This window comes from Trematosphaeria pertusa (genome assembly GCF_010094035.1).
Source record: "Trematosphaeria pertusa strain CBS 122368 unplaced genomic scaffold BU26scaffold_6, whole genome shotgun sequence".
Taxonomy (NCBI): Eukaryota; Fungi; Ascomycota; class Dothideomycetes; order Pleosporales; family Trematosphaeriaceae; genus Trematosphaeria; species Trematosphaeria pertusa.
In genome coordinates, this window is record NW_022987217.1 from 1,023,883 (window position 1) to 1,051,150 (window position 27,268).

Sequence of the window (27,268 nt, forward strand, 5' to 3'; positions counted from 1 at the left end):
GGCAGAGATTACCCAGGTAAAACGCTACGCTAGATTTGGTCCACATGGGTTTAATCACGACACAAACGTCATCATGGGCAGATCATTCAGCTAACATGTTCAGTCAGCGCCGCTACCAATACTTATCTCGCACTACAACCTTCATGGTATTGGTCCATGTAGTCTTTCCCATCAATCCGCAGCAAATAGTGTCAAGCCCAACTGCCATTACCGGCACATCATCGATCCATCAACCGACTCAGGCAGGAGGAAAATCAGGGTCTACCAGCTCCCAATGCGCCACTCAGTAGTCGCAAGTCCATAGTGGAAAGCTCACATTTTGAACATCGCTTTAGATTTGAAGGTGATCGCCGGGGCCCAACCGGAACAAGCACAACCATGGGAAGTACTACCACCGCTACCCGTCCAGGACACTCTCACATGTATGGCTTGCGAAAGAAGAAGCAGCTTGGTCGTGTTGAATAGCGCCTATGCAAGTACGTCCATCCAGAGAGTCACGGCGAAGCGTGGGAACCCCATACAACGCCAGAAATCCTAGATCTCTCGGGTAATTGCATCACTTCCGAGGTGCTGCTTAATCACGCGCTGGAGCTGGCCGGGAGAGAATCCATTACACGGCAGGAGTTCCAAGGTTTCTCCAGTTGGACATATCCTTGATCTAAGATATGCCCATTTCGTTGCAAGCGCGTGAAGCAAAATATGATCGGGCTATTAAACGTGGCCGAGAACTTAGACTAAATCCTTTAGTAACATGACTTAAAGAGGGTAACCAATCTAGTAGAAGGCTGGGAATACAGAGTGGTGTAGAGACTACTATGTATAATTCTCCATCGAGAGACTACCGAGGGGGTCGTTAAGGGGCCTGGAAATCTCCCGCAGCGCAAAGGAGGTTCCCGATCCAGTCTTTTGGAGCACAAAATGTTCTAGATGTGACTGAATGTGAGTAAGTGATGCATAGATATTCAAAGTATCAGAAGTGAATGATATATATACGTGCATTTGTATGGGATTTTGAGTGGCATGACTAACGCGGCGATTGAAGAGTTGCAATTGACGGCGTTAGTGTCCTCTGTAGCATGAAGACTGGAAGTCAATGCAATCGGAATACGTAACCCGAACTTTTCTTCATGGCTTCAATTCTGCGCATTTCTCGGATCTTCACATCTGTGGAGAACACAAAGAACTGACTATAAAATGCCAGCCTTCTTGCTCCTCATCCCCCAAACTCTCATTAACGCATCATCTTCCTATAATCCTTAACAACCGCCGTAACAAACCCCCAAGCAACAACATTACAACGCAAAAAGTCAACTTTACCATAATGTCCAGCAGGTTTGGAAGGGAGGAAGCTTGTGGACAAAGAGGTCACACCGGTAGCGGTCGACCAAGCCACATGCAGATAGCAAGGCGGCAACAACAAAGAGAACAATCCCAAGGGCCGAACTCCAGATCAAATGCTGCTCCATCGAGACCCGCAGCTAGTACAAGGTCAACCGCAGGCAACGGATCTAGAGCCACTAACGGGCGAGAGGGTGGCGATACCACTCGCACGCGAGGCTCCAGATTTGCTGGCAGTAGAAGTGGACTAATCGAAAGAAACACAGCAGTCGAAAGGAACACAGTAGTCGAAAGACACACAGCAAGTGGTGCCCCGACTGGAGGGGGATCAACAATAGCTCGTCCCGGTCACGCTCATTACTGCAACGTCCGGTCTAATAGAGAGCGCGGACGCATCGAGTTCACCGTCTGTAGATGCCGGAACCCAGCCAACCACGGCCAGGCATTCTGCAGTTCAAAATGGTTCCCCGATATATATGGAAGGCTAATTTCATGGGAGGCGGGCGCGGACCAGATTTTGGAACTTGTGGGAAGAGAAAGCCTCAGTCGCGCGGAGTTCAATTCAGAGTTGGACAGGGTTTTCCATCCGCGTTTCGCTGACAAGATGCGGAGATGTAATGAGAGGCATGACTTCATCATCCAAAGAGGGGGTTATATCCGGTTGAGTCCAGAAGCTCTCTGGCAAGGCGAAGGGGAGAGCCTGGCGGGAGGAAGGATCGGAGATGCCGGTGTTGCGCAGCCTACTGTCTACAGGGGGGCCGCAGGAAGGACTGATCACGGATGGAACGGTACTCAGGGAGGTGGGAGGTCTGGCAGGAATGGTTGGGGTGGATTTCAACAGTGAACACGTGTACAAGATGTGTCTCTTAGATATGCTGAGCGTATCTAGCTAGAAATCATATAAGGTATCGTTTAAAGTACCGTGCGTTGTGCACCCTTCGAAACTATGACTGGGGCAAACAGCCAGCATATTAAGCGATTGGGCGTCTCATCCGGCAGTTCCAACTACTTCAACCCCACCTTTCACTTCTTCGCCACACCAACAAGCGCCACCATCCTTATCCCCACACACTCCTCCACCTCTCCCCCATTCCCACCTCTTGCCGGTCTCTTCATCCTCTCCGCCCTCTCCCTAACCACCCTCCCCAACTCCACCCTCAACCTCTCCCCCTCCATACCCCCCACCAACGCCCACACACTCTCCATTAGACCCTCCACACTTCCCGCCGCATAATACACCACCTTCTCGCTAACCTCTACATCCACAAACCCGCCCTCCCTCAGCGTCTCCTCAAGCCACCCCGCCTCGAACCAGCGCTTTGGAATCGGAACCCTGAACACCTGCGCATCGGGCCTGACAGCCCTCTGTGCCTCCCAAATAACAGCGTCATACCCCAGACACTTCCAGCACGTCACCAACGCCGTCCCGCCCGGTCGCAGCGTCCGCCAAATCTCCCGCGCCCCCGCGCCCGCATCCCCGAAGAACAAGAGCCCCAGATTCGTAATGCTGTGCGTGAAACACGCGTCCGGGAAGTCCAGCTTCTCGCCCGGCATTACAGCCCAGGTTACTCATTCCGCGCCCGCCAGGCCGTTCAGATTCTGCTTCCCGACTTCAATCATTCGCGGCGCGCCGTCGACGGCGTGGATAAGGGGTGGTGTTTGCGAAGCGCTGGATGCGTGGAGGAGAATTTCCTGCGCGACGATGCCGGTCCCGCATGCGTTGTCTAGCACGACGGAGGAGGCGGTGAAGGGCGGACTTATTTCCAGCAGATGGCGCGCTAGCTCGCGGGTGCAGCCTCCAGTGGACGCTTCGTAGGATTCTGCTTTTGCGTTGAAGGCTTCGAGGGCGGTTTTGGGCGGGGCTGGGTTGGTCATTTTTGGGCTTGCGGCGGTGGGATGCTGGGGAAGGGGAAGGGTGGGAGTAGTTAGGAGAGATGCGTTGATTGTAGGAAGCTATAGAGGCAGAGGCTATATATAGACGTTGAATAGTCACGTGAACAGGAGTTAGATTGGGGAGCAGGTTGCGAGCTAAAGGTCGGGAGGACACTTGAGCACCTTGATGGCCGGTGCTTGGAGGATCTCGCTTTCAATACGAGAAGCATCTCTCCTCGCTCGATGCATAGCGCTTTCTCTGAGTCCCCATCTCGCTTTCTGCCAGACGGGATACAAGCTAGCAAAGGAGATGCGTTGCGGTCTTCGTTCATCTGAGTCGCCTAAAAACACTAGCGTGATCTTGCTTATGGTCAGTATCAGAAGTACGTCGCAGTCCCTTAAAGCAGTAGAAGGTTTCCAGAGCAAATGATCTCATTAAGACCCGATTCCATCGTATAAGCATTACCTAAATCCAGCACTACCTCGCCCGAAATTTTCTACATTCAGATGGCTCTTCAAAAGAGTGCATCTACAGCATACCAGCAACAACCACAAGCCCAAGCAGCGCAGACGCATAGCTTCCCCAACCAAGTGAAGCACCAAAGTCTGAAGCACTCCCTTCGAAAAGCACAACGGACGCGGATGCTGTTGCAGTTGGCGAATTTCCAGGAGGTGGTGTGGTGGGTTCGGCAACGCCTTCAGGGCAGTGCCAATGATCCCCATGAGGTTCGCATTCTCCTAAGGCCACCGTTGTGGGACTTGTCGCGCTAGCGGCCACTGGCGGTGGTGTAGTGGGTTCGGCGACGCCTTCCGGACAATGCCAATGGTCGCCGTGCGGGACGCACTCGCCATTAGGGCTTGCTGTTGGTGTAGCTTCTGCGCTCTGTGGAGGCGGAGTGGTGGGTTCGGCCACGTCCTCGGGGCAATGCCAGTGGTCGCCGTGGGCAACGCACTCATCCAATTCGCCTGCAGTAGACGTTGGACTGTCTGCCCCCGGTGGGGGTGTTGTAGGCTCCGCCACGCCCTCCGGACAGTGCCAATGGTCATCATGGGCAACACATTCGCCTGGAGAACCTGTGGGCTCAGGGCCATCCGGTGGTGGCGTAGTTGGCTCTGGTACCCCTACTGGACAATGCCAATGGTCTCCATGTGGAGTACATTCGCCTGATGAAGGGATTGTTGGCTCGGGACTGCTAGGCGGCGGGGTAGTCGGTTCCGCGACGCCTTCTGGGCAGTGCCAGTGATCTCCGTGGGGAATGCATTCTTCTGATGGCGCACCAGTTGGTTCAGGCGTATTGCCGGGTGGCGGCGTAGTAGGCTCTGGAACACCTGCGAACGTGAAGTTAGCAAACATCTTACGTTCAAAGAGAGGACATCTGGGCATGCACTAAGTATTCGTATCTGATATACGTTTTGAGCGTGACATTGTAGGATCAAGGCCAAGATGTGCTGGTATGCGTGCAGCGACTTGCTTACCTTCAGGGCAGTGCCAATGATCGCCGTGAGGAACACACTCGCCCGACGGTGGGACGCTCGTGGGCTCCGAACCTCCTGGTGGCGGTGTAGTTGGCTCTTCCACACCGGGTGGGCAATGCCAATGATCTCCATGGGGAGTACACTCTCCCGCGGACGAAGCGATAGTAGCAGGTGGGTTTTCCGACGGTGGAGTGGTAGGCTCTTCTACACCCGGCGGGCAATGCCAATGATCGCCATGTGGCTCGCAAGTCTGCGATGGATTGGGTGGGGGAGCCGTTGAAGGGGGAGTGTTCCCATCCGGCGGCGGAGTTGTGGGCTCCTCGACGCCAGGCGGGCAATGCCAATGATCTCCATGCGGTTCGCATGTACCTGATGGGGGAGGCGCCGTTGAGGATGGCGTGTTGTGCGAGGGTGGAGGCGTCGTTGGATCTTCGACTCCGGGTGGACAGTGCCAGTGATCGTCGTGAGGCTCACATGTTCCCGTTGTCGGGGATGCTGTTGTTGAAGAGGGCGTATTATGCGATGGCGGGGCCGTTGTTGGCTCTTCGACACCAGGCGGACAATGCCAGTGATCGTCGTGAGGCTCACACGTTCCCGTTGGCGGGGGTGGTGTTGTCGAAGAGCTTGGTGAGCCGCCCGGAGGAGGGGTAGTCGGCTCATCGACGCCCGGTGGACAGTGCCAATGATCATCATGAGGCTCACACGTGCCGGTTGGACGCAATGAAGTAGTAGAAGTAGGTGTATTGTGGGAAGGAGGCGGGGTTGTTGGCTCAGAAACGCCAGGCGGGCAATGCCAATGGTCGTCGTGGGGCGTGCATTGTCCAGGAGACGTCGTAGTTAGGGTCGTCGTGTCGGTAGCTTCATCGCCTGTCGTCGTTGGGAGAGGCTCGCAATGCCCTAGATGCATCAGCAAACCCGCCGAGCGAGAAGCCATCATGTCGCAGATAACTTACAATGATCTCCATGCGGCGAGCACAACGAGCCTGTCGGTGACGGCGGCAGCGTCGCAGTCGGACAAGGGCCCGTGATTGTGGTCACTCCAGACGTGATGCTGAAGCCGGCCGCACGAAGAGCGCTGGCATCGTAGAAGCCATATGCGGTGATTGTGCCTAAGCCGGGGAAGTCGAAGACCGATGTATGGACGGGGATTTCCGTGTCAGTGAAGGGCCTGGTCCCGGTGCTGTAGACAGCGTCGAGAGAGCTGAGGAAGGCGTCATAGTCGGTAACCGTAGTTGCGATGCCATAGTACGCTGAGGTAGAAGTGCAGATTGGTGCCGCGGTGATACCCTGCGGAAGGGCTGCGCCGAAGACCCGGGAGAAAGGGACTGCCCCAAAGGCAGCAACAACGAATCTCAAGGAAAACATTGTGGGAACCACGAATGGATGCTACTGATGCAGTACCAAGCTGACTAGATGTACTTATCCTGCAGGAGAGCACCTGTCGTTCCCAGAAGCCGAATGAGGAAACCCGCGATGTTTGCCAACATGAAGTGATGCAATATTGTGGCGTTGCGCTCGAGGCTGACTTTCCCGCAAAATGTCGCGTTTTAGTTATGCGTCTGTCCAAAAGTCGCAAACTACCCACGCCCAAATCAAGATTGTTTTGGAAAATGGTACACGGCGCTGCCATTGATCCTGCGACAAGACTGTGACAAGACAATGACAAGACTGAGATACTATACCAGGCGATTCTGCCCAGTAAATTCAAGCACAGGCTTAGCTAAAGCACCGGTGCTACTGTACAGAGGTGGTTCGGTTACGGTCCAGAAGTTCTTGTCGCTGGACATCAGGGTACCAAGTGCACCCGCGGCGGGCGGAGGGCCAAGGAAAGCGGCTTGTGAGGGCGGGGGAGCACCACGCGCGCTTTACAGGCACCGTCGCTGATAGGTTGGACCGTCTACCCAGAATTGGCCAAGACTTTGTACAATTGTACTCAGGTTCCGTCCGGCGCGGGTTGTGCCCGTTGTCAGAATTCTAGGCATACGGTGAGCATCGAAGACAACCAAGCAGCTCGAAGGAAACACGAAGCGTGTCCATCACGGTTCCGCCGAGATCCCGTATACTAGGTGAGCACCGGTGGCCATGGAACTGCCCACGCCGTGGAAGCCCCGGAGAGGAAGGAGTGCTGTCAACGCTTTCCGCTCGCTACGAGGACGGATACGAGGAAGATGGATTATGGGGCACAATTCGGATCCAACGAAGAAGTTTGAGTTTGTCGGCGCATTGGGAGCGATACCGGCGTAAAAAGATATATAAAGATGCCTTTCGCAGCTGTGTTACCCTCCTCAGCAGCGAGCGCATCTCCCCTCTCCAAAGCAACTATTTTCGACTTCGGACTCATTCTGCAAACCACTGTTCCAACATGAAGGCTTTTCTTTCCGTCTTCGCCGGGCTCGTCGCCACCATCACCGCCCTTCCCGGCATGTCTCCCGTCTCGGGACTGGAGAAACGAGACTGCGTCATCCCCTCCGGATGTACCGTCTGGGACGTGGATGAATGCGAGTACTGCTGCACGTACGTTCCTAGCCAATGCCACGTCCACGATCCCGTCGTCATTTGCCCGAGCGGGCGCGGAGTTGTGTTCCACTGCGATGATGAACATGATGAGTAGAGGACCCATTGCCAAGGTAAGTTTGTTCACATGGAGGGTACGGTCTGCATTTTTTAGCTAATTCTCGCCAGAGAATCATGGAGGCGCTCGGCGCGTTCGAAAGCAGTTCGCTCCGGCTCAGTACTAGCGCCGGATGGTACGGGTAGCGATAGTCTTTGGGCGATCGTACGGCAGCTCTTTGGCAGTATAAACTATTTCAAATAGTGCAGGAATATCGATTACGCTTGGAAGCGGATTCGGTGTTCTCGTTAATCCTTGGATTTTAGTTAGCTCGCGATTCAACACGGACGAGCTGAGTAGATCAGTGGGCCATACCTTCGTTTGGAATGGCATAAATCCTCTCGGCTCATACTTCCCACGTCTCTTCCACGCACTTAAACCATTAGCATTCCTCTTCCTCGTCATTCTCTCTATCTCCGGGATTGTCTCTAGAGGATGCAGTACTGAGATGGGCTTGTCCTTTGGTTAGTATAGGCGCTTTCATAGTCAACGTAAACTTGCGAGCGGCTTCACGAGGGCGCGCGTGAATTTCGTGGATGAAAAGGAACGCTGCCAGCGCCGTATCCCAAGGCCGGCCCATTCTGAACTCCAACTTCACTAAGGCTCGCCGGCCGGATGGGCTCTAAATATGGAGTTCCTAGAGAACTGCAAACCTTCCAAGAACGCCGAAGTTCCGACTAGACCCTATTGTAATGGGAAAATTAAACCTCTTCAAGTGCACCAAGGATACTCTTCCAAGCTCCCTATAGCAGCTCTTCTCGTTCGTCCCTTGCGTTGGTTCCAGACTCTTAGTTCTTTTTCAATAAGCCTTCCTTGGCGAGCCACTTGCGGGCCAGGGCGCCCGCTTTTTCTAGATCGCTGGCATTCAGTATCTCCTGGCCCCTTTTCTTCATCTCCGGCCCCGCCAACTCTCTCTCCTTGTCCTCCCATAAATCTACTGCATGAGATGGACGAACATGAGGTTCCGAGAACTCGGCGGATCGGTGTTGGAGCCCGAGCCCCAGTGACGAACATAATTTGCCGGATCATTCGCAGAAGGAGGCAGAGTAATGCGTTTGGAATCAAGGATATGTTGCAGGAGTGCGTTGCATTGCTTGGTGAGAGTGATGTACGGAATGTGCATGGCGGCTTCGTGGGCCGGAAACCAGTCGCGGAGGCGGGTGAGAAATGATATTGCGCTGAAAGTAGTCTTGGGAGCCGAGGGCCTGGTGTTTAGGTTAGACACCGACTAGGTGCATTGGGCCTTTGTTCACCACTTACCTTTTCCCTTTTATCGTGCAATCCTTCTCCATCTGTTCGTTAAGAGCAAAAAGTGCGCGGATTGTCGTCTCTTCTCCATCCAACATCGAATTCAAGATGCGCGACGCTTTAGAGACTTCGAGGCAGGCCGATGACCGTTTACTGTTGCTGGAGTTGGCGTTGACGCCAACTGCAACCTTGCCAAACCTCTCGCCACGAGGTTCATTGCTGTAGTCTACCATCGAAAGTCCCTTCCGAAGAGCGAATCTCATATGGATTTGCTTCGCTGTTGTTGGCCGCGATCCGAAAAAGATAGAGTCGAGATGGGAGCGTATAACATCTTCGATATCCTGCCATTCCCCGTTGAGCAGCTGCTTCTGCTGGAGTGCGTTATAAAGCTGAGCCATGAAGACGACCGAGAGGTGGTGGTTGGCCACCAAAACACCGGCGTTCTCAACTGCCAGGGTGAAATTGAGAAGTACGGTTCCGCAGAACAAGGGATTAAGATCCAGGACCACGTGCTGATGTTGATCAAGCCCTTTAGGACAAGGAATGCCCTTGACGTTGTCACGCTGCTCCATGAATGCCGCCCCCTCACGATATATGCTGTCAATCTGGCTTCCTTGAATGAAGGAAAACTGCTTGATCAGCGCAAGACTGTGGCTATCTTTGGTGGTCCAATACGGCCCTCCCCCACGTGGCATCGAAGCGTCCGTATATTGAACGCTCTCCATGACTGGGTCAATGGCGGCGAACAGTTCCTTTCTCGGCCTGGATTCGACGCCCTCAAGAATGCCATGAACTTTGGCCATGACTGTGAAAGCGAATGCCACCTGAATGCTTCCGGCCAAATGTTGAAGGTTAGCAACGACCTGTGAGAACTGGTCCGTGTGGAGTACCCGTTGATTTACCGGCAATCGCAAGACCATACTCATAAGGAAGCCGTGAATGCTGAGACTAGCATTGAATAGCCTCATGATCAGCTGTTCTTTCTCAAGGAATTCATCTGCATGTGGCTCGAGAGCTCTCGCCACTCGCGGCGAGGGGTAGAAAAAGACTCCTGGATCCGATATCTTTTGTATGCACCCGCTCAGGTGGACATTGAACCAGTAAGCGCCAATATAAAGCAACCTTGAGACATGGGACTCGGTGCTAAGAAGCGTCCTGTGGGTATCTTTGACTGCCGTGACCCTGTCCTGGACATGGGGACCCAGAAAGCAGGGATTTCAATAGGTAATGGTGCGAGAAATCCTTTTCAAGCCCAAGTGCGGTGACCAGGTTCTCTTCCATCTCTTCCACAAGACATAACGCGGCATTCGTGATCAAGGCGGCGGTGCAAAGGCTACATTTGCCGGCACGGTAGTCGCGCCATGTATTACAGACAAACTCCTCGATTCTGTGCAGGTCCTGGAAGAAGCCGAGGATGCGAAGAGTGGCATCGCTTTGATCTCCTCCGTCGTCTTGCACCTCATAGCGCTCCTGAGGCGGGCTTTGGGCGGTCGTAGTGTGAGGTTGAGCACGGACGCCGGCGCTGAGGTCTTCGGCATCAGACTCAATCTCTTCCAAGTCGAGGTGATTGAACATGTTATTGAGTGTAGCGACACTGGGCTGCTCGGACTCGACCTCCTTTGGCGAGACGTGTTGTTTCCTTGTCGAAATGAGAGGCGATAATCTGGTGTGGAGCGGGTGAACTCACGCTTACTTCAGGATGTCCAAGGCGTGTTTTAGAGCCTTAGCGAAGTGCTCATGTGTCGTGTGGCCAGATTCATCATCGCGCAACTCCTTCAGCAGGTTGGTGAAGGACTTCCTCCCCTCAATAGCATGCTCGGCGATCTGCTCGATGCTGCGAGGAAGCTGCAATCCGGCATGACCCGACTTCGCGATCTTCTCGGCCTGTCACGGTAGCTCCGAGACTGGGATGACATATGGCGCATCACTTTCTGCTCCGGCGCTGGCGGGCTGTTTTGTTTGTTTGCGTGCGACGGGGAAGGCTGTAGCCGCACGCCCTCGCAGTATGTGTCAGCCAGGTCGTGAAAATAGTCGTGTTCACCTTGTAGCGCTGGTAGCTACCGGTCAGATGTGCCGGCAGCATGGCGATCTCTGGGGGAAGTGGATGTGAGAAGGAGTGGTGGACGCGCGCGGCAGGTCGCGACTTGTGTTGCAAGAAACCCGCTCACACCCACTCTCACTTATAGCAATATATCTATCTGGTTTTGACAATACTCAGCGCGAAGGAAGTTGACTACCCAGGTGCTGACATTTTGAGTCACGTGCTACCTTGTGCTCCCCTTTATGAATACGGTGCCTACCTGGGTAGGTAGATGCCTACGACGACCCCATCACACAACCGTTACGCCCCTCAGATCTACCCTCCCATGCCAAACCTTATACCCCTTTAAACACGACACAGAGGCCCCACCCTCCCTTGCACTCTCCTACTACAACAAATACCTCGCCGTAGAACGATGCCATACCTGCGTGATCTACGCATTCCACTCCGACAAGGTAACCTTTCCCACCGGTGAGGCTTCCACCTCTAAGAAATCCACATCTTGCGTCCGAGTCCCTACATACGGGGGATGTTCTTCCCTTCTCGGTGTGACTCTTACCTCGACCGCATGCACTGTCGATGTCGATTCTACCTACTACCAGAGCGCGCGGCGGAGTCTGTCTCCCTCCGATTTCTTCTATGGCCTCTCCTGGACATGTTTGCATTAGCTCGTTTGTTCGATAGAAAAAGGCAGGTAGACGTGGTGAAGTGAACGCCATTGAGACTTTCGCGCTGCGGTCTGGACATCCAACCTGTGGAAAGCGCGGCCACTCTTCGATGCGGGCTTTTTTCGCAGATTCGGGCCGGCCACGCTCCCTTCTTACTATGATATGGCGGTATTAGGAAGGCCGTGGTCCGGCTTTCGGAGTGTCGTTTGCTTCGGAGCGGTGAGGGCCTCACGTGGAACATGGACCCCACGCACTAGATACCTATAATTGGAGACTTTTAGTCTCCACGCACGTCCAGAACAATACTGCTACTTCAACAAATTCCCTCCTCACCAAGCACGCCTCCGAGCCCAACCCATTACGCTAAGCAGCCATGAAGTTCTGGAAACGGGGAAAGAAGAAGCCACGAGATCTTCAATCCTCCTCAACCACGGCAATCGCTCACCGCGCGAGCAGCTCGAACCAAGATCGGCCCAGCGGAAGTTCGTACGGTCTCCGCAGACTCTCTTGGAGGAGTAGCCAGGCCTCTGATGCTGCCATCCCTCTAGGCCCCGTGGATCCGAAACGCCATTACTCTCGCCCTCACATCACAGGTTATTCCCCCGACACTGTCCTGAGCGGCCCACACACGATCTGCCGATGCGCACTCCCTCAAGCGCATGGCGATGCATTCACACGCATCCACCACGCTGAAGCCGCAAATGGCATCACTTTTCTTTCCACCCGTGGTCAGCCTCTCTCCTGGGAAGAAGCCCAACATGCCTTCTTCGACAGGCTGGTTGTCGATTCGCGCGTAAGCGCTGGATGGCATAGGGAGGATGAAGGCTTGTTGAGGCAGGTGTATCATGAAAGTACTGTGAGGCAGATACTGAAGTACCACGAGGTGTGGAAGGGAGTCAAGCGACATGGGAAATTGAGGTCTGTGTTGGAAGGCGATGTCATTTGGTGGGGAAGGGTGAACCCGAAGGGAGCCATGCTGAGAAGTGTGGAGCGTCCACCAGCGGATGGAACCGTGGTGTTGAGTACGAGCGGGCCTTGGTATGGACGTCCGGGGAGGAGGGGGGATCCTTCGAACCCCGGAGAGCGCTATGGAGACGGTCTAAGCAAAAAATTGTCCGTCCTCGGCATAAGTCGGTGGGCAGGTATTGGTGACTAATTGTCACGTGTGGGGTGCTGGATGTAGCTAGCTTAGGCTTCAGCTTTTGTATAAATAGGAGTCTCCTGACGCTGATGCTCCTGATCTCGACATCTGCGTTTCTCCCTCCGGGTTCCATCGTTCGTTCCTACCGGCTCATGACTCAAGATATCATGCGGCTCCCAGATGCAGCCGCCCAGCGACGATCTAGATAGGAGCTGGAGCGAGGCGGAAATGCCAAGACCAACAGTGTGAATGCTCCGGCGATGGAGCCGCGACGAAGAGACTTCTGGTCCATTGCCGGGAACTATATGCACACGAGACCCCTCCGATGGCGAGTACCGATCATGAGGGTAGGTATTTAGTCGCAGGGAGGTGACAATGGAAAGGCCAGTTCGGCATGACGCTCGGAATCTGAATCCTACGCCAAGACGGCCCCGCCACGAACAAAGCCACGGCCACCCGGCATCGTCATCGTCGCTGTTACGCCTCCATCACTCTTCAACAACACTCTTCTTGACTTCTACATCTCTTTTGGCTTCAATGCTGCGCACTGGTGCTGCAGCTCCCCGCGATGGTGGTCATAGTTGACCTGGACGACGACGCGCCGCCCGCGCATAGCCCGCACGCGTCGGGAAAGCCGCTGCACCACTCTCTCGCCGCCGTAGACTTGACGAGCGAGCAGGAGGCGGACAGCCGGCCCAATCCCAACATCAATGGATTTTCAGCCGCCCTGAGCTGTTATCCGTGAGCCTGAACCACAGCAAGGACTTGGCTCCGCGCCGTTTCACATGCTAACCACGTTAACGGAGCAGTATTGTGAGCCAGCTTGCCAGCCAGCTCGACCTGAACACGCTGCACAGTCTCTCGCGCACGTGCAGGCAGTTCCGCGCGAATCTGCTCCAGTACAGAGACCAGCTCATCAGGCACACGCTGCATTGCGAGTTCGAGCATGCGGACCTGGGGGCGCGTCTCGGCTCGCGGCTCAGGGAGGCGGCTACCAACTTTCAGGGCTCGCGTCAATTGACGAGCGGAAGGGTGGGCAAGTGTGCGCGGGACATGGTAGCCGAGTGCCAGCGCTGCGGCACTGTGGTATGCCGGGTATGGTGTTTGAATATGAAGGCTCGAACAAGTGCTGACCGCCGTGCAGAACTGCACCATCAAACCGCCGCCTATGCCGTCCCTGCGAGCCCGCCACCGCCGACTCTGTCGCACCTGCTCCAAGGCTCCTCTGCAGCTCCTGACAGCCTCCAAGCGGCCCCGATCGGCTTCGAGCACAACGCCGTCGCCCCCAGCTTCTCCGAATACGCGTCCAGCCCTGTTCGACGACGACAAGCCCCCAGCTTTCACAGCTCTGGCCTTTGAGAGGACGCCATGTATATGCGATACTGTAGTCTGGCTTTGCCAGCCATGCGGCCAACAACTGAAGACTGCGGACACGATGTACATCCGGGCCTGGACATGGCGGACCCGGTACAGCCACTACCTCGGTGGCGTCGGTACCGGCGCCGGCGAGGGAAACGAGGGAGTAGAATGTGGACGAGGACCGAGCTGTCTGGCAGCCAAGATTGTCGAGCATGAGATCGATTGTGACGCCGAGACACTAGCCAGCATTGAAGGCACAGATCGCTGGAGAGGCACAAGCTATCACGCCCAAGAGATCGAGGGTGTCGGCGGAGTCTTCAAGATGAAAGTCAAGAAGCAGGTTCGCGTCGGCGAGACCGTAAAGATCTACGTGGACGAGAGGAACAGGTCGATCCAGTATTTGGAGCGCGAAGTAGGCGGTAAGCTGAGGAGCTGGTGTTCTTGGTGCGAGAGGGTGGTCCCTGGGGAGAAGGACAAGGCTTTCGCTGCTGGCGAGAGGCCACCGTCGAGCGGATCGAGTTCAGCTTCATCCACGAAGTGACCAAGTGCGCTTCACTTCAGCTACATATTAGGGTGTACATAGAGGCGCAGGTATTTGTCGCTTGCGACTATGCATCAGCGATGGCGCCCAATTGATTTGGGAATAGTAGTAGGTACACAAGGGCCACCTATCGCAATACTCCCTGCCTGATAACCTAAGCGGAAACCTTACAAAACGGTCACGTTTCTCTCCCCCTGTAACTTTTTATAGAATATCTTGGAGAAGCTTTGTAAAAGGAAAAATGCACGTGTAAAATATAAGAGTGTCTACTTTTAAACCCTTTACTGCGTTCTTTTACCTGATTACGAAATTGCTTGCTTACGTGATCCGACACAAAATATTGCGATGGGGCTGGCTTCCGTCACGCAGCGCTCCACCCAAACTCAAACCCATCTGCACCGTTGATCTCCCGCCCTCACCATAATCTATCTTCAAGGCCTACTAATTTAAGGCGGCCTTATCCGCTCTCTTCGTCAGAAGCTACCTACCCGCCTCTCATCGTATAGCTGTCGGTCGCTTACACGCGTTTCTCACGCGTGTGGCCTTGATCAGTAAGTCACCAAGTCCGCTTCTCGATCCGTTCTCATGCTGATGGCGTATGATAGGCATTTCACATTGTCATCACCTACAAGTGGTCGCATCGTAACTTAAGCGACTCCAAGGTCAGAGACATGGCAGCGTCCGAGGCCAAAGAGCCAGCCACGTTGCTTTCACTCCCGAATGAACTCCAGGCCATGATCTTGGAGCCGCTACTGTGTTTCGAAGACCCAGTAAAGGTCCTCAGTAGATGGGACAGACGAAGGATGGGCATCCGCGTTGGATTGGGAAAACAGCCGCGTATGAATATTCTGCTCTCATGCAAACAGCTCCGCGATGTCGGTCTGGATCTTCTTTACTGTCGCAATACTTTCCGGCTGGTGGCGAAAGCCTCTTCCTGCGACAACCCGCAGTGGATCTGGGAGATCGGCTTGAGAAACTTGGCCAAACTCACGTCTCTGACCCTAGTCCTCAGCATGGCCAAAAGTTTCGATATGAATGGCTCTGATGAGTGTCCAATTGCCCGTCGAGTCGAGCACCACGTCCAGCGCGCGAATCTCCTAAAGGGATGGATCAACGGGATCTCGTTAATATCGTTCACTTCAAAGCTGCGACACCTGGAGATAACGCTGCCCACTCAAGGATACCATGCAGATAATATCATCTCCATGGTCACCTTTTTGAGGAGCGTGTGCTTAATGAAGACCCTTCAATCTTTCCGCCTGATTGGGGGTGATCTCAACTTCGCGAGGGATATTCCTGGATTAATTCTGTTATATCTGAATCGCCGACTCCGCATTCCTATCAAGCACCCTCGGCTTCAGTGCTACTTCTTGGGACTCAGGGACGGGATCTTGCAGCTCGAAGAGGAAATGGAGTCAACGAGGTTGCTGATCATCGAGTCGTCGTCTCGTACAACATCGTCAATCCCAGAGCTTCCCTCATCGTTTGCAGACACCGACTGGATTGAGCCTAGCGAAGACCGCGTTCAATGCCATACGTCTCGCCTTTTTTATTTGTTCGCCATACCGGCCGGCGAGTTTGACGACCCTCGGCATTACCAACTCACTTCTGATCCCGCCCGTGGCAACGACCAGTACCTCCCGGTTCTCTTCCGTGGCCTCAATCTCTTCACCGCACAGAAAGAGCTTCACTCCGGCAAGTTCTGGCCGCAGGTTAATTTCCACAAGCGCGAGTTCGAGATCCTTGGACAGAAGCGTCAGTTCCTCATCGAGTTCTGGGAGGAGTTGAAATTGCTCGGGATTCTAAGGAAGAAGAAGAAGGTTGAGAGCGATGCGCGAAATGCCGGTTAGGCTATTGGACGAAAGAGCAATCTACTCCCGGGGGCTTACGCTGCTTCGAACATTGATGCGAGGGTGCGTTGTGGCCATTTGCAGCCTCGAGCAGCTCCTTATCTTGAACAAGGAGCTCTTGCTGGACGCTGAAGTGCTTAGGGATTATCCGGATTCATTTGCGTGCGTAGAAAATGCATTGCTTGGGTCAACCTTGGCCAAAGGACCCTGGATGCGCATCACGCGTTGGCATTTCTGGGGCGTAGTTTCGGAAAAGACGAGCCCATGAGTTCGGAATTGGGTTCGGAATATCCAGACTCTCGCACGGCTTCCAAAGAAAATTTTACCAACCTTTGTCTGAATCGCCGGCAAACGAATCCGGCTAGGCTACCACACAAGGCGGCGGTTTTCAAAAGCGCGGCCGATAGAGCAAACAGAGACGCTTCCCTTCCATTCGAGAGATGTCTCGCAGTTTGAGAGGCTACACACCCTTTGTCTTTGCGTCAGTTCTAGCATCTGTCTCAGACTGCACAAACACGACTCTAGTCTCACCTCGCCTACATAAACACCACTCTGCATCTTCCAAGCTATCATTCATCCGCTCCATCTATTCTCTTCAAAGTCAGTAAGCATGGCAGACGAACAACCCAACAACACCCACGAGGACGACGTAGAGGTAATGGACCAGCTGTTGCGGCGAATCGACGAATTGGGCGAGGAGCTCAAAGATGCAAGAAAGCAAGAGGAGATCCTTCAACACCATGTAGCAGATCTCGAGAACGAAGTCGGCGAACTGAGAGCCAACAACAACGCACTTCCACTCGGCCGAACACCACCCAATAACACTGGATCGCCATCCAACTGCGTCATGTGTGGCGCTCCTCTCGCAACCTCTGCTCCTCCTGCCTCTGCACCACCAGATATCCAACGTGAGGTCAAGGATCTCCGCCGCCAGGTCGCAGATCTCCAACGCGATCTCGCAGAACTCCACGCCAAACGCAATCGCTGCTCGGAGAAACTTCAGACATGCCACGAAAATGAGCTGGAGAATGAGAGCAAAATCGACTTTATGGAAGGTCACATCGAGTATCTGCAAGACCGCGTGAGAGAAGAGGAGAAGAAGAGGAAAGCGCTGGAGCAACAGCACGACGACGATTGCGAGAAGAGGTGCAGAGAGCTGAAGAGGAGGCTGCAGGTCTTGGTGAACGGCATCCAGGTGCATGGGGAAGCGGTTAGGCTGGCTGCTATGGAGGCTTTGGCGGATTTGCCGGACTGCGGAGGAGGAGACGCGAGTGAAGGCGAAGAGCGGGTTGAAGCGCAGGATGGACACGCGCAGGACGATGGTCATGAACTGCACGAAGACGAGGACGACTCGCCCTCCCACAGCGACGACGACAGCGAGTACACTGTGACTGACCCTCCTACCATCTCAGCCGAACGCGAAGAAGACCCAGCGCAGACAAGTGCCACAAACAACACAGGAGACCCTCCCAATCCAGAATACGCAGACCAAGAACCCCCATTCGACAACTTCGACCTCTACTGCGACGCGGACGGGCGAGCTCTCCCAGAAACTCCAGTCCCGTTCGTGAGACGCGATTCTCAAGATGTCGCTGCACACTCCTCCTCCTCCTCATCGCCAGCTCACGTGGCAGAAACCACAGCGAGTAATCGGGATGAGGATGCAGGGTCTGGCCAGCGGATAGCTTCACTGGACCCATTGAGCGATTCTGCAGAGGGGAGAAGTGCCGCCGCTGAAACAGAAAATGAGAATCACGGTGCCGTGCCGGTTAGCTCACAGGATTCACGGGATGACGAGGTGATGAGGTTGGCGCAGGAGTTCGGCGGCGAGGATGCGATTGTGCAGGTGCTCAGCTCGTGGAGGCCTAACGAGGGGGACGACGGAGAGGGAGCGCTGAGGCAAGGTACGGAGGTGGACGATGGCGGAAATAATGAAGGAGGCCGAGGTTCAGGTGAGGAGGAGAAGGGGGGACACAAGAGGTGGTAGCCGTTGGCTTTCATGTCTGACGACCTTGAACGGTGAGGCTAGAGCGAAGGCAATTCGTGCAGTCTCCTTGGATAGCTCCGTGAAGCATACGGACGAATAGAAGCATTCTTCAATACGGCAAAATCTTTTTCATGTTTGCATTTGCCTCCAACTTCTCTTCAAAACAACACAAGACGTACTTCGTCTTGCCGCTTCGGTAAGACAGCGATGCGGAACGAAATCGATGTCAGCTTTCGGGGATAAGTAACGTTACGTTTTTGTAAGGAATGAAGAAGAATATATCTATTGATCAGCACTATACATCGTTCCCACGCCCTACCCATTAGCAAGAATTAACAACATCAGAAACCCTCCCAACCCACCGCTACGCGCTCCCCTCCATCAGCACTCCATCACCTCCTCCCCGCCAACACACCCACCAAATCCCTCGCCCAGCCCACCATCGTATCCCCCGCATACCCCACATGACTCCCCTCCAGCAACGTAACATTCAACCCAAACCTCTCCGCCATAACCACATTACTCCGATACTGCGCACCCTCCGCGCTCGTCGTACTCCCACACGCCAGCACCAACTTCTCCTTCCTGCCCCCGGCGCCCAGCGCATCCAAATCCCACTCCTTGAGCGGATACTGCAGCACCTCCCGCTCAAACCAGTACTGCAGATTCCCACTCACAAACGGCGACTCGCGCGCATCGATCGAAAAGCCAGAGACGCTATCCGTGCCCGGGTTGAACGAGGCGCTGGGATCGTACAGCGTGAGGAATTTCAGCAGCGCGGCGGGGATGCCGAGCGCGCGGTAGACGGCGTAGACGTCGCGCTGGCCGGCGACGAGGGCCGCGACGTCGGGGAGGATGGTGAGCGCGGGGGGTTCGTGGGGGATGAGCGTTTTGAGGGCGGCGGGGTACATAAGCAGGAGCTGCATCGCGACGAGGGCGCCGGAGGAGGTTCCGAGGACTGTGGCGGGCGTGCCCGGGGAGAGATGGTCGAGCAGTTGTTTTGCGTCGGTGGCGTCGGTTTCAAGGCGCAGCGTGTAGTTCTGCACGGCGGTGGGCGAGAGGTAGGAGCGCGAGAAGCCGCGGCGGTCGTAGATGGCGACGGTGTAGTTGGCGGCGAGGAGTTTGGCTACGGGCCGCCAGATGTCGGCGTCGCCGTTTGCGCCGGAGATGAAGAGGAGGAGGGGACCTGTGCCATAGGTTTCGTAGTAGAGGGATGCGGAGGGGACGGTGAGGTAGCCGGTTGTTTGGACGGAGGATTGGGCGAGGGCGGGGGGGAAGTGGAATGGCGTGATGGCTAGCAAGGAGAAGGCGAGGAGACGTGAGAAAGACATGCTTCGTAGCCAGATGTCACAGAGTCAAACCTGGTTGACGATACAGGTCGGTTCCAACCTCGTACGCCAGAGGTCAGCTCAGTTCTTATACGCATCCTCCATTGCCGCAAGCGTCTGCGCCCCTAATTCCAATACGAACCTTTGCGCGAACATCACCATTATTTTTGCTAAGCGGGGCCCCGGATCTTGTTTTCTTCGCCAGAGTTTTCGACTCTAGTATACCGCGGTCCTGAAAGTCCCCCAGCTTTCTCGCGGGATGAACCAAAATAGGTTTAGCGTGACCGCATCCTTGACCGTACCTGCATATGCACCCCTCTTTTAGCCGACTATTGTATATGTATGTAGTGTCGGCTACATCGCGCCCGATGCTCCGAGAATGTCGCGTTCATAACCCACAAAGGTATTTAGTCCACTGAGAAACCGATATTAAAGTACAGAATGAGCGGATCGTTCCTTTATGTTCAGCCGCGTCAGGCGCGGAAATCTATCGCTCGTGAGTATGCGCAGCACTCGTTCTTTGCATCCTTTACCCATCTCCACTAGAGGCCATCATACAGGTGCATTGCCCCCGGCGTTGATAATGAGCGTGAGTTCTCGCCAAACACATCCGACTTAGATTCAGAGCAAGGTGTCAGTCAGCCACTAGGGCCCGCAGTGGCGCTCTCATCCACGTGAATATGCCATGGAGATGTCGAACAAGCGATGAGTGCTAAAGAGCGTTGCAGTTTGCAAGAGATGTGAAGACGAGGAAAGGAAAGAGGACGAAGAGGGAGAGTGGGTGGTCGGTGATGCATGACGTCATCGTTCCGAGAAATCTCTACAGCTAGCGCCCGAGCTAGATTCCAAACATAGCTGACTGACTGAAATCATTGACCTAGCTTTCTAGAACAATATCATCCTCCTACAGAGGCAGATGAAGGAAAACCACGCGAAGTGATGAAAAACCTCCCCTTTTTTGCCTTCCAAATATAGCCACCCTTGGAACGCCATCCACATCTGCAAAGTCGGGTTACCTCACAGCATTCCGACATCTACCGTACTCATCCTGTAGCGACTATCCACAGCCTCTGACGCAGCATCAGGTCCCCCGCTGCACGCCAGCCCAAACAGACATCGACATTGAGAGTAGACTTTCATCATACTGTTAGTGTATGTAATACCCTCAAGCACGGTAATGAGTAGATTATTGACTTTTTACTTTTCAACACATACCATGCATGGCCTTAGTCTTCAACTCTTCCAGACCGCCGAAACGAAAGCAACATCAGCACCCTCTACACTCCTCACCCCATCAAACCGAAAGTGTGCATCAGCCTCACCAAACAACTTCTCCCAATCTCTCCTCTCCCTCTCCTTCGAATTAAACAGCTCCATCATAGCCAGGTCAAATACCCTACCCCATGTCAGCAACCAGTTCACACGGCGTCACTGTACTTAACCTACCGGACAAGTCCCTCCTGATACCAGCCCGCCGTTCCCAATTCCGGCACCACAAAATCTGAAACAACCACTCTTGCTCCAGTCTTCAACGCCGGAACCAGCGCACGAAGTAGCAGAATGCAGTACTTGTCTGGCCAGTCATGGAACATCCACCGAAAGTGGTAAACATCCGCACCGCGTAACGGCTGCGCCTTGAAGAAATCGTGCGCCATGAAGCTTACACGGTCACCGAGCTCCGCTGGTATCGATTGTCGTGCCTGATTTTCTAAGCTTGCCTGATCCTGGATGACGATTTTCATCTCTGGGAATTGATTTGCAAGAGCCACGGCGGTCGAGCCAGCTGAGCCACCGACGTCGATGAATTGCTTGACGTTGGCCCAGTTGAATGCGTCGCAGAGATGGTGCGGCGCGAGGTCTGCTATGGAGTTGAAATACGTCATCGCGTTGCCGAAACGCGCTGCTCGCTCGGGCTCGTCGGCCAGCATCTCAAAAAGATGCGTGTCCAGGTTATGCGCGAGTGCGTACCCCTGTGTTCAAGTGAGCCGGGTGTCTTTCCGGTAACGCAAGAGATAAGCTGATTACCGAGTGCTGTGGCTCCTGCGAGTTCGGCCACTTGATTAATGCAGGGACGACCTGCTTGCTGTCAGTAATCCAATGCGGGCGTGCGGGGAGGTGGAATGCAGACCTGCGTGGCGGCTGGCCACATCTCCTCGCACGTCATCCCAATCCACTCCATCATCATGGGAGATTCCGCGAGCATCTTCGACGTGGCTGTGTGCGCCAGGTGTTGTTCGTCGGTTTCCTGGAAGAGGTGCTTTGTGACGGCGTACCGCGCGATGCGGCGGAGGGCATCCTCCCCTATTCCACAGCTCTGTGCGAGATTCTTGTAGCTGATACTGCTGTTCGCAGGCACCAGACTCGGCAGCTTAAGTTTGTAAAGCGCATGAAGGTTGACCATATTTGTATGCTGGAATATGTGTTAGCCATACATGACCATCTTTGGGGGAATGGCTCCTCACTGCTAGAACTTGGTTGTGCACATGCAATCTGGGGCCCTGAACGAGGGCCTGCAGGTTTGTTGTGAGCTCCATCAATTCCGCCTGCAAGTTTCTTGCTGGCGCTAGTAAAGCTTCGTTTCTACCAGCATTCGGATCGTGCGAGGGGAGTGCGTAGCCATTCCCACGCAGAACTGCCATGTACTCTTGTGTCTTGGAAGAAATCTCCCGAGCAATTTTCTCCACCTCCGAGAGCTCTTTATCAGAGTTCGTCGCCTGTAGTTCCGCCATCACAGTTCCAAAGAGCTTCTTTAGTTACGGAAAGAGTCGGAGCGAGATTGTGGGTTTGGGTCGATCAATGCACAATGGATGGGCGGAGAGAAGACGCGTCAAAGTTCAAGTTCTTGGTCGCTGTTTAGTCCGCTCGCTTACTACAAAGGCGAATAAGACCTAACCCTTTCTTTTAATAAATCTATAACATTCTAGGCCAACATTAACTAGCTACTTTACCTATTCTCTATTTTAATTGCGTACTAAGGACGTAGGTAGTAAGTTCTTTTATTATATACAATAGAGGACCTAACTAGTCCTTTTTGTGACGGTCCGACTCGGCTCCGACTCGGTGCTTCGGCCCGACTCGGCTCCGCCCAAGTCACATGACCCTGCCTAGCGCCTTGGCATAGGCACCCTGTGTATATAGAGAGCCCTCGGAGCATCCTTCTGCTCCTCACCTTTGGATAGCTGAATTTGACCCAACCTACCCTGCTAGCACCCCTTATCCTTACAGCTCGTGGAGACAGTGCTGCCTGCAGCCGACTTACCCAGCTAGGTGTTCCAGGGGCGCTCACAGCAGTGGAGACCGCGGACCCAGCCCTCACACTTTTAGCTCTGCGTCAGCGATCTAAATCGCAACTAGCAGCAGCTCGTCCCTCCTTACATAACAATGATCGACAGAGGCCTAGCTCGATTAAGTCTGCCGCCGATTTTCCGCTATACCTACAGCAGATGGCTTGCATTCGGCGTGCCCTCGGCGCTATAAGGGATTAGGCGCCCGCGTGGTCATGATGGCTGACCTCAGCAAGAGGCGGGGCGTCCCTGTCTTCCCACGGCCGTACCCACTCCAATAATTCTGGCCAGTCGATGCACTTGTGCACCGTGCCAAATCCTGTCACTCCTCCAAGCTCCTCATCTTTCAATTCAATTGTCAGGTCCGCGTTGCACATCAGGCTCTGACGCAACAAGTCGATACAGTGCCGTATGTGCCCAAGAGTGTGCTCTTGAAGCGCTCGCTTCTCTGCGGGTGCGCCCGCGTTCTTCTCTGCCGCCTGCCCGCTAGTCATTTTCGAGTAGGCAATGACCTGGTCATGGAGAACGTAAAAACCATGCCGCAACTCGTCCTTGCAAAAATATTAGCCATGTTTATCATGCTTACGGAGTGATTTCGGATCCGCAACTAACCAGGCAATGCATTTGGTGAAACACAGAGAAGGCGGATCGCTTCGGTGCGAGTTCTGGGTGCACGAAGAAGCCGCCATGCTTTGGGAAGAGCGACTCCCAGGCGGCATTGGTTGTGTCTGAGGGAGGTTCGCCGAATGTACGGTTGTAGACGAACAGCTTGTCAGTGACTCCAACTATAGAAAGTCAGCGGTCGGCATAGAAAGAGAAAACCGCATTTGACCCACGTCCAAGAGTGCTCTCTGTTGACGTTCCCATCGATTTCTGGCCTACAAAGAAGCTGGCGACCATGAGTAGACAGATTAGGGCGGCCTTCAACAGCCGAAGCAGCCAGGACGAGGTCGCATCCTGAACGGCGCGCGAAGGAGACCCTTCTTCGTCTTTATCATCCTTCACAAGGTCGTATCGGTGCCGCTCGCCCCTGAACCAAGCGAGAATCTGCATCGTGGATAGAGAAAAAAAAATAAGCTCTTCGTGGCTCGCGATGAGATTAAGAGGCAGAAGGCTAAAGAAGGTCCGATAAAAGATCCGAGGCATGATTGGCGGCTATGGTGGCGCCTAGCGCAAACCAATGTAAGCAACCCCCCCCGCGGGTAAGATGGCGAATCGGTGATCTACTCACAGTCTTAATCAACCCGCGAACACTCCCAGTGCACTGAAAGCACGAACATTCAGCGCAGTTGTTGACAAAAGAACGATACATATGAACCGCCGCGACAGCGAAGAGAACGAGAGATTCTTGCCATATCGGGGTGACGAGAAACAGCCATGCCGCTGTCGGCACAAGCGGGCCTTCCTCCTCCATACGATCTTTTTCCTTCTCTACGTCTGCTTCACAGCACTCGTTCTAGTTGGGACGTTGACTTCCGGAGTTGGGGAGAGGCTAGATGCATTGAGTATTCCCCCTTTGTTCCCGATTTTTCAACCATCGCTGACTGGCATGTCCAGCACTCACGGGAGAATATCTCAGAACCCGCCGCCAGCGCTTTTCGTTAGCTGAAGAAAGCCCTTATGCCGGACCTCCAAGTACCAAAATCGACCAGGCGTGGAGCGACCTCCTCGAGCATGTCAACATACATGCCTCTGACGCTGAGCTTGCGGAGGCGAACCAAACGTCCGTTGCGCTCCCCAACGGGCAGGGCTCCTTGGTGTGGATGGACGTCAGCCACCAGCTGCACTGCGTGGTACGTTACGGTTTCCACATCGGAGGTGCTTGGTTGACCATGACCCCTGCCCAGAAATACTTACGCCAATGGATCTACCGCGATCACTACCACCCTAACGTAGGGCCTGACGAGGAGCCGCACTGGCTATTGCACACAGATCACTGCCTTGACCTGATCCGCCAGGCCTTGATGTGCCGTGCCGACACGTCATTAATGACGTTCGAATGGGCAGCCGGGAGGCGGGAGCCGATGCTCAAGCTGCAGTCGCCTGAGCACGCCTGCGTGGACTGGGAGGACCTGATGGACAAGGTGCGGGCCCGCAGGGTCAGCCATGCGGACATGGCACTGCTAGCAAACCCGGCCCTGGGCCCAGATAGTAGATAGTGGTGCGTCATTAGGCGGGCTGCGGGCATGAGGGATGGGTTGTCGTCGGTCGCCTAAGTCCGAATCGGGCGCTAGCGTCGATCATCTTTACCTAATGCGGTTAACATGCATGCCCCCGAAGCCCTTCTTTCTTGTGACCGCATTGCCATGCTCGACGGGATAACCACAGAACATTACTTCCTGTACTCAGGTCAATGGGGCTGAACCCAAATCCATCATGGCGCTCTGGAAATCGCCATTGTCCTATCCTTTGGAGCAAATCGACCATGAAAGACTACGGCGAAAGGCATTCTCCTGAAGAAACCGAGCCTCTTCATAATGATTCCACTGAACCACTAGCGCAAACCAGGCATACGTCAAGAAAGCTAATCGCAGTCGTTGCCCTGCTCGTTGCGTCTGCGGCGTTGAACGTTAGCCTCCTCTATGCCATTCTTCGAAAGCAGGACTCGCGTCATGAACAAAATGTCTCTCCATATGGTATGCTTTCTCCTAATTTATACATTACTTCTACCCAAAAATTAACTATTGCATCAGCACACCTCCCACGAGACATTCCCGTCAAGTACAATTCGCACTCCCCCTTCGGCCTAGGAAGCGTCACCGAAAAAGACCGGGCACTGGCCTGGGAGAGTCTCGACACAAGCGCAGGAGAAATCAGCCTAGACAAGGCATGGGCAGACGCACACAACCTCCCCAAATCAACGCCCTTTTTCTGGGACAAAGACCGACAGATCTATCTCCTCAACGCACACCACAGCCTGCACTGCATGGTAAATGCCCCCCAAAACCCTCATACACGCACACTCCTCACACAGACCCAGCGCAAAGTCCGCCGCGCCTTGACCCTTTACAACTACAACCGCCCGCAGCTCGACTCTTACCCCCACCTAGTACACTGTACGGACCACCTCGTCCAGAATATCATCTGCGAGGCCGACGACACGCCCTTCTACACCTCGCCCACCGCTAACATTACCACGGGGCTCGGTCAGGTGCGCATGTGCCGTAGTTGGGACCGGCTGACGGAGTGGGCGAACGAGCAGACGGCGTGCTTCGGGTACATTAATGAGACGCAGGGTGTGGGGGCTGTGATTGAGCGGTTTAGATATTGTCCAAAGGGCAGCCCGATGTTAGGGCCAATGCGTGAGTATTTTGGGTATGCGGGGGACTGGTTTGAGGAGAGGCCGAGGGATATAGATACCATGCCGAGGTATTGGGAGGGATTAGATGAGGGCGGGCGGACATGAATGTAGAGTATTCCGAGGCTTTTTTGGTGAACATAATCTCACGTTGGCCACATCTTTAATCTGGTTCAAACGCGTCTCTTTGCAATTCACCCACAGTCAATCCAAGTGCGCGTCGACGTCCGACAAGCCCTTCGCGAGTGCATCAGACACCGCCAACCAACTAGACCCCAACCCAAAGCGCACCCTCAATACATCCGGCCCATTTCCTCTCCAGGCAAGTATGCATTTCAGGCGTCCCGCCCCCATTCTCGCCCCGACTAGCGCGAGTAGGACCGTAACGCAAAACCAAAAAAACCAGGGCTAATCAGGATAGCCAGATCCTTATGACGTCCTTCTCCACCTCATACGCCACCCCAGCCCTGAGCCCACATGGAGATCTTCCGCCCAAACAGCAAGGCTCACCACATCTCACCAAGTATCTGCACCTCGCACCGCAAAGCAGCTAGCCTACGACGCAGCATCAGTAGCGTTTCCATCCCCACACCATGCAAGCCCCGTTCTACCCTCTCCTTCCTCACCTCCAGCCTCCACATCCAAACCTCCAAACCCCCAACACAAACCAACCCATCTCCACCACCAGCAGCCTTTTCCCATAACCGCCATGCGCTTCACCATCCCCCTCGCTCTCCTCACCCTCCTCGCCCCGAGTATCTGTGCCCCCATGCCCACAAACAACGGTACCCGCGCCATCGCCCTCATTTCGTCCCCCATCTAACGTCCCTAGACCTCGGCCGCTCAGTCACGATCACCAGCGAGGACCCAGACCAGGACGACACGGTTATATACCCCGACTACCGACGCGCAGTGACAGTGACGAGTGCGAATCCGGACGAGGACGACACGGTTATCTACCCCGACTACCGGCGCTCGGTGACCGTCCACAGCGAGGGCGACGAGGACGACACGGTTATCTATCCGGACTACTGAGCGCGTCGCAGCGGGGTGGGTCCACTCTTCACAGGAGCTAGAATCGTGTTGGAGAAGATGGAGAACCGAACCGGTACGAGGGCTATTGGGATGAAATTCGAGAATGTAAATAGCTGGAGTTTGGTTGATTAGGCAGAGTACCTAGGTAATGCCGGGCTTTGGGGTGCAGTGGGGTGCAAGAGCGGCATGAA

General features: G+C 54.5%; 16 protein-coding genes across 16 annotated transcripts; 9 read left to right on the plus strand and 7 right to left on the minus strand.

Annotated features, from left to right (window-relative positions):
• Positions 1–1,666: 1,666 nt before the first annotated feature.
• Positions 1,667–1,894, plus strand: BU26DRAFT_391537 (uncharacterized protein; the record flags this gene model as incomplete). The annotated part of the gene is made up of 1 exon (XM_033822705.1): positions 1,667–1,894. A coding segment is annotated over one exon (228 nt), but the record flags the coding sequence as incomplete, so codon positions are not given.
• Positions 1,895–2,151: 257 nt separating this feature from the next.
• Positions 2,152–3,077, minus strand: BU26DRAFT_292820 (uncharacterized protein). The gene is made up of 2 exons (XM_033821665.1): positions 2,536–3,077; positions 2,152–2,455 (listed from the first exon to the last, which is right to left on the minus strand). The coding sequence occupies exons 1-2, from the start codon at positions 2,890–2,892 to the stop codon at positions 2,327–2,329; spliced, it is 486 nt and encodes a 161-aa protein (XP_033684934.1). The 5' UTR covers positions 2,893–3,077; the 3' UTR covers positions 2,152–2,326.
• On the minus strand, positions 2,527–3,272 carry BU26DRAFT_518433 (uncharacterized protein). Its single transcript, XM_033828812.1, has one exon. It carries the CDS (start codon positions 3,211–3,213, stop codon positions 2,908–2,910), a length of 306 nt encoding a protein of 101 aa, XP_033684935.1. The 5' UTR covers positions 3,214–3,272; the 3' UTR covers positions 2,527–2,907.
• Positions 3,273–3,288: 16 nt separating this feature from the next.
• Positions 3,289–6,390, minus strand: BU26DRAFT_518434 (uncharacterized protein). The gene is made up of 3 exons (XM_033828813.1): positions 5,640–6,390; positions 4,687–5,583; positions 3,289–4,539 (listed from the first exon to the last, which is right to left on the minus strand). The coding sequence occupies exons 1-3, from the start codon at positions 6,049–6,051 to the stop codon at positions 3,740–3,742; spliced, it is 2,109 nt and encodes a 702-aa protein (XP_033684936.1). The 5' UTR covers positions 6,052–6,390; the 3' UTR covers positions 3,289–3,739.
• Positions 6,391–7,048: 658 nt separating this feature from the next.
• Positions 7,049–7,443, plus strand: BU26DRAFT_563823 (uncharacterized protein; the record flags this gene model as incomplete). The annotated part of the gene is made up of 3 exons (XM_033833212.1): positions 7,049–7,160; positions 7,213–7,313; positions 7,369–7,443. 3 exons carry the CDS (start codon positions 7,049–7,051, stop codon positions 7,441–7,443), a joined length of 288 nt encoding a protein of 95 aa, XP_033684937.1.
• A 788-nt stretch (positions 7,444–8,231) lies between these two features.
• BU26DRAFT_563824 (uncharacterized protein) lies at positions 8,232–10,628 on the minus strand (the record flags this gene model as incomplete). The annotated part of the gene is made up of 5 exons (XM_033833213.1): positions 8,232–8,502; positions 8,558–9,732; positions 9,812–10,184; positions 10,239–10,429; positions 10,587–10,628. 5 exons carry the CDS (start codon positions 10,626–10,628, stop codon positions 8,232–8,234), a joined length of 2,052 nt encoding a protein of 683 aa, XP_033684938.1.
• An 812-nt stretch (positions 10,629–11,440) lies between these two features.
• On the plus strand, positions 11,441–12,464 carry BU26DRAFT_292898 (uncharacterized protein). Its single transcript, XM_033821666.1, has one exon. The coding sequence runs from the start codon at positions 11,628–11,630 to the stop codon at positions 12,408–12,410; it is 783 nt and encodes a 260-aa protein (XP_033684939.1). The 5' UTR covers positions 11,441–11,627; the 3' UTR covers positions 12,411–12,464.
• A 71-nt stretch (positions 12,465–12,535) lies between these two features.
• On the plus strand, positions 12,536–14,416 carry BU26DRAFT_604224 (uncharacterized protein). The gene is made up of 3 exons (XM_033835503.1): positions 12,536–13,136; positions 13,205–13,490; positions 13,540–14,416. Exons 1-3 carry the CDS (start codon positions 12,964–12,966, stop codon positions 14,293–14,295), a joined length of 1,215 nt encoding a protein of 404 aa, XP_033684940.1. The 5' UTR covers positions 12,536–12,963; the 3' UTR covers positions 14,296–14,416.
• Positions 14,417–14,669: 253 nt separating this feature from the next.
• On the plus strand, positions 14,670–16,450 carry BU26DRAFT_292907 (uncharacterized protein). The gene is made up of 2 exons (XM_033821667.1): positions 14,670–14,846; positions 14,901–16,450. Exon 2 carries the CDS (start codon positions 14,967–14,969, stop codon positions 16,143–16,145), a length of 1,179 nt encoding a protein of 392 aa, XP_033684941.1. The 5' UTR covers positions 14,670–14,846; positions 14,901–14,966; the 3' UTR covers positions 16,146–16,450.
• Positions 16,451–18,278, plus strand: BU26DRAFT_292908 (uncharacterized protein). The gene has a single exon (XM_033821668.1). It carries the CDS (start codon positions 16,756–16,758, stop codon positions 18,130–18,132), a length of 1,377 nt encoding a protein of 458 aa, XP_033684942.1. The 5' UTR covers positions 16,451–16,755; the 3' UTR covers positions 18,133–18,278.
• Positions 18,279–18,524: 246 nt separating this feature from the next.
• On the minus strand, positions 18,525–19,665 carry BU26DRAFT_593637 (alpha/beta-hydrolase; the record flags this gene model as incomplete). The annotated part of the gene is made up of 1 exon (XM_033834876.1): positions 18,525–19,665. Exon 1 carries the CDS (start codon positions 19,461–19,463, stop codon positions 18,525–18,527), a length of 939 nt encoding a protein of 312 aa, XP_033684943.1. The 5' UTR covers positions 19,464–19,665.
• Positions 19,666–20,668: 1,003 nt separating this feature from the next.
• Positions 20,669–22,293, minus strand: BU26DRAFT_518438 (S-adenosyl-L-methionine-dependent methyltransferase). The gene is made up of 5 exons (XM_033828814.1): positions 21,923–22,293; positions 21,589–21,870; positions 21,486–21,536; positions 20,907–21,430; positions 20,669–20,856 (listed from the first exon to the last, which is right to left on the minus strand). The coding sequence occupies exons 1-5, from the start codon at positions 22,187–22,189 to the stop codon at positions 20,694–20,696; spliced, it is 1,287 nt and encodes a 428-aa protein (XP_033684944.1). The 5' UTR covers positions 22,190–22,293; the 3' UTR covers positions 20,669–20,693.
• A 648-nt stretch (positions 22,294–22,941) lies between these two features.
• BU26DRAFT_424757 (uncharacterized protein) lies at positions 22,942–23,530 on the minus strand (the record flags this gene model as incomplete). The annotated part of the gene is made up of 2 exons (XM_033823584.1): positions 22,942–23,295; positions 23,357–23,530. Coding segments are annotated over 2 exons (528 nt in total), but the record flags the coding sequence as incomplete, so codon positions are not given.
• An 812-nt stretch (positions 23,531–24,342) lies between these two features.
• On the plus strand, positions 24,343–24,870 carry BU26DRAFT_383628 (uncharacterized protein; the record flags this gene model as incomplete). Its single annotated transcript, XM_033822602.1, has 2 exons — positions 24,343–24,537; positions 24,592–24,870. Coding segments are annotated over 2 exons (474 nt in total), but the record flags the coding sequence as incomplete, so codon positions are not given.
• Positions 24,871–25,436: 566 nt separating this feature from the next.
• On the plus strand, positions 25,437–26,057 carry BU26DRAFT_386579 (uncharacterized protein; the record flags this gene model as incomplete). Its single annotated transcript, XM_033822645.1, has 2 exons — positions 25,437–25,673; positions 25,725–26,057. Coding segments are annotated over 2 exons (570 nt in total), but the record flags the coding sequence as incomplete, so codon positions are not given.
• Positions 26,058–26,751: 694 nt separating this feature from the next.
• Positions 26,752–27,077, plus strand: BU26DRAFT_563834 (uncharacterized protein; the record flags this gene model as incomplete). The annotated part of the gene is made up of 2 exons (XM_033833214.1): positions 26,752–26,827; positions 26,875–27,077. 2 exons carry the CDS (start codon positions 26,752–26,754, stop codon positions 27,075–27,077), a joined length of 279 nt encoding a protein of 92 aa, XP_033684948.1.
• Positions 27,078–27,268: the final 191 nt, after the last annotated feature.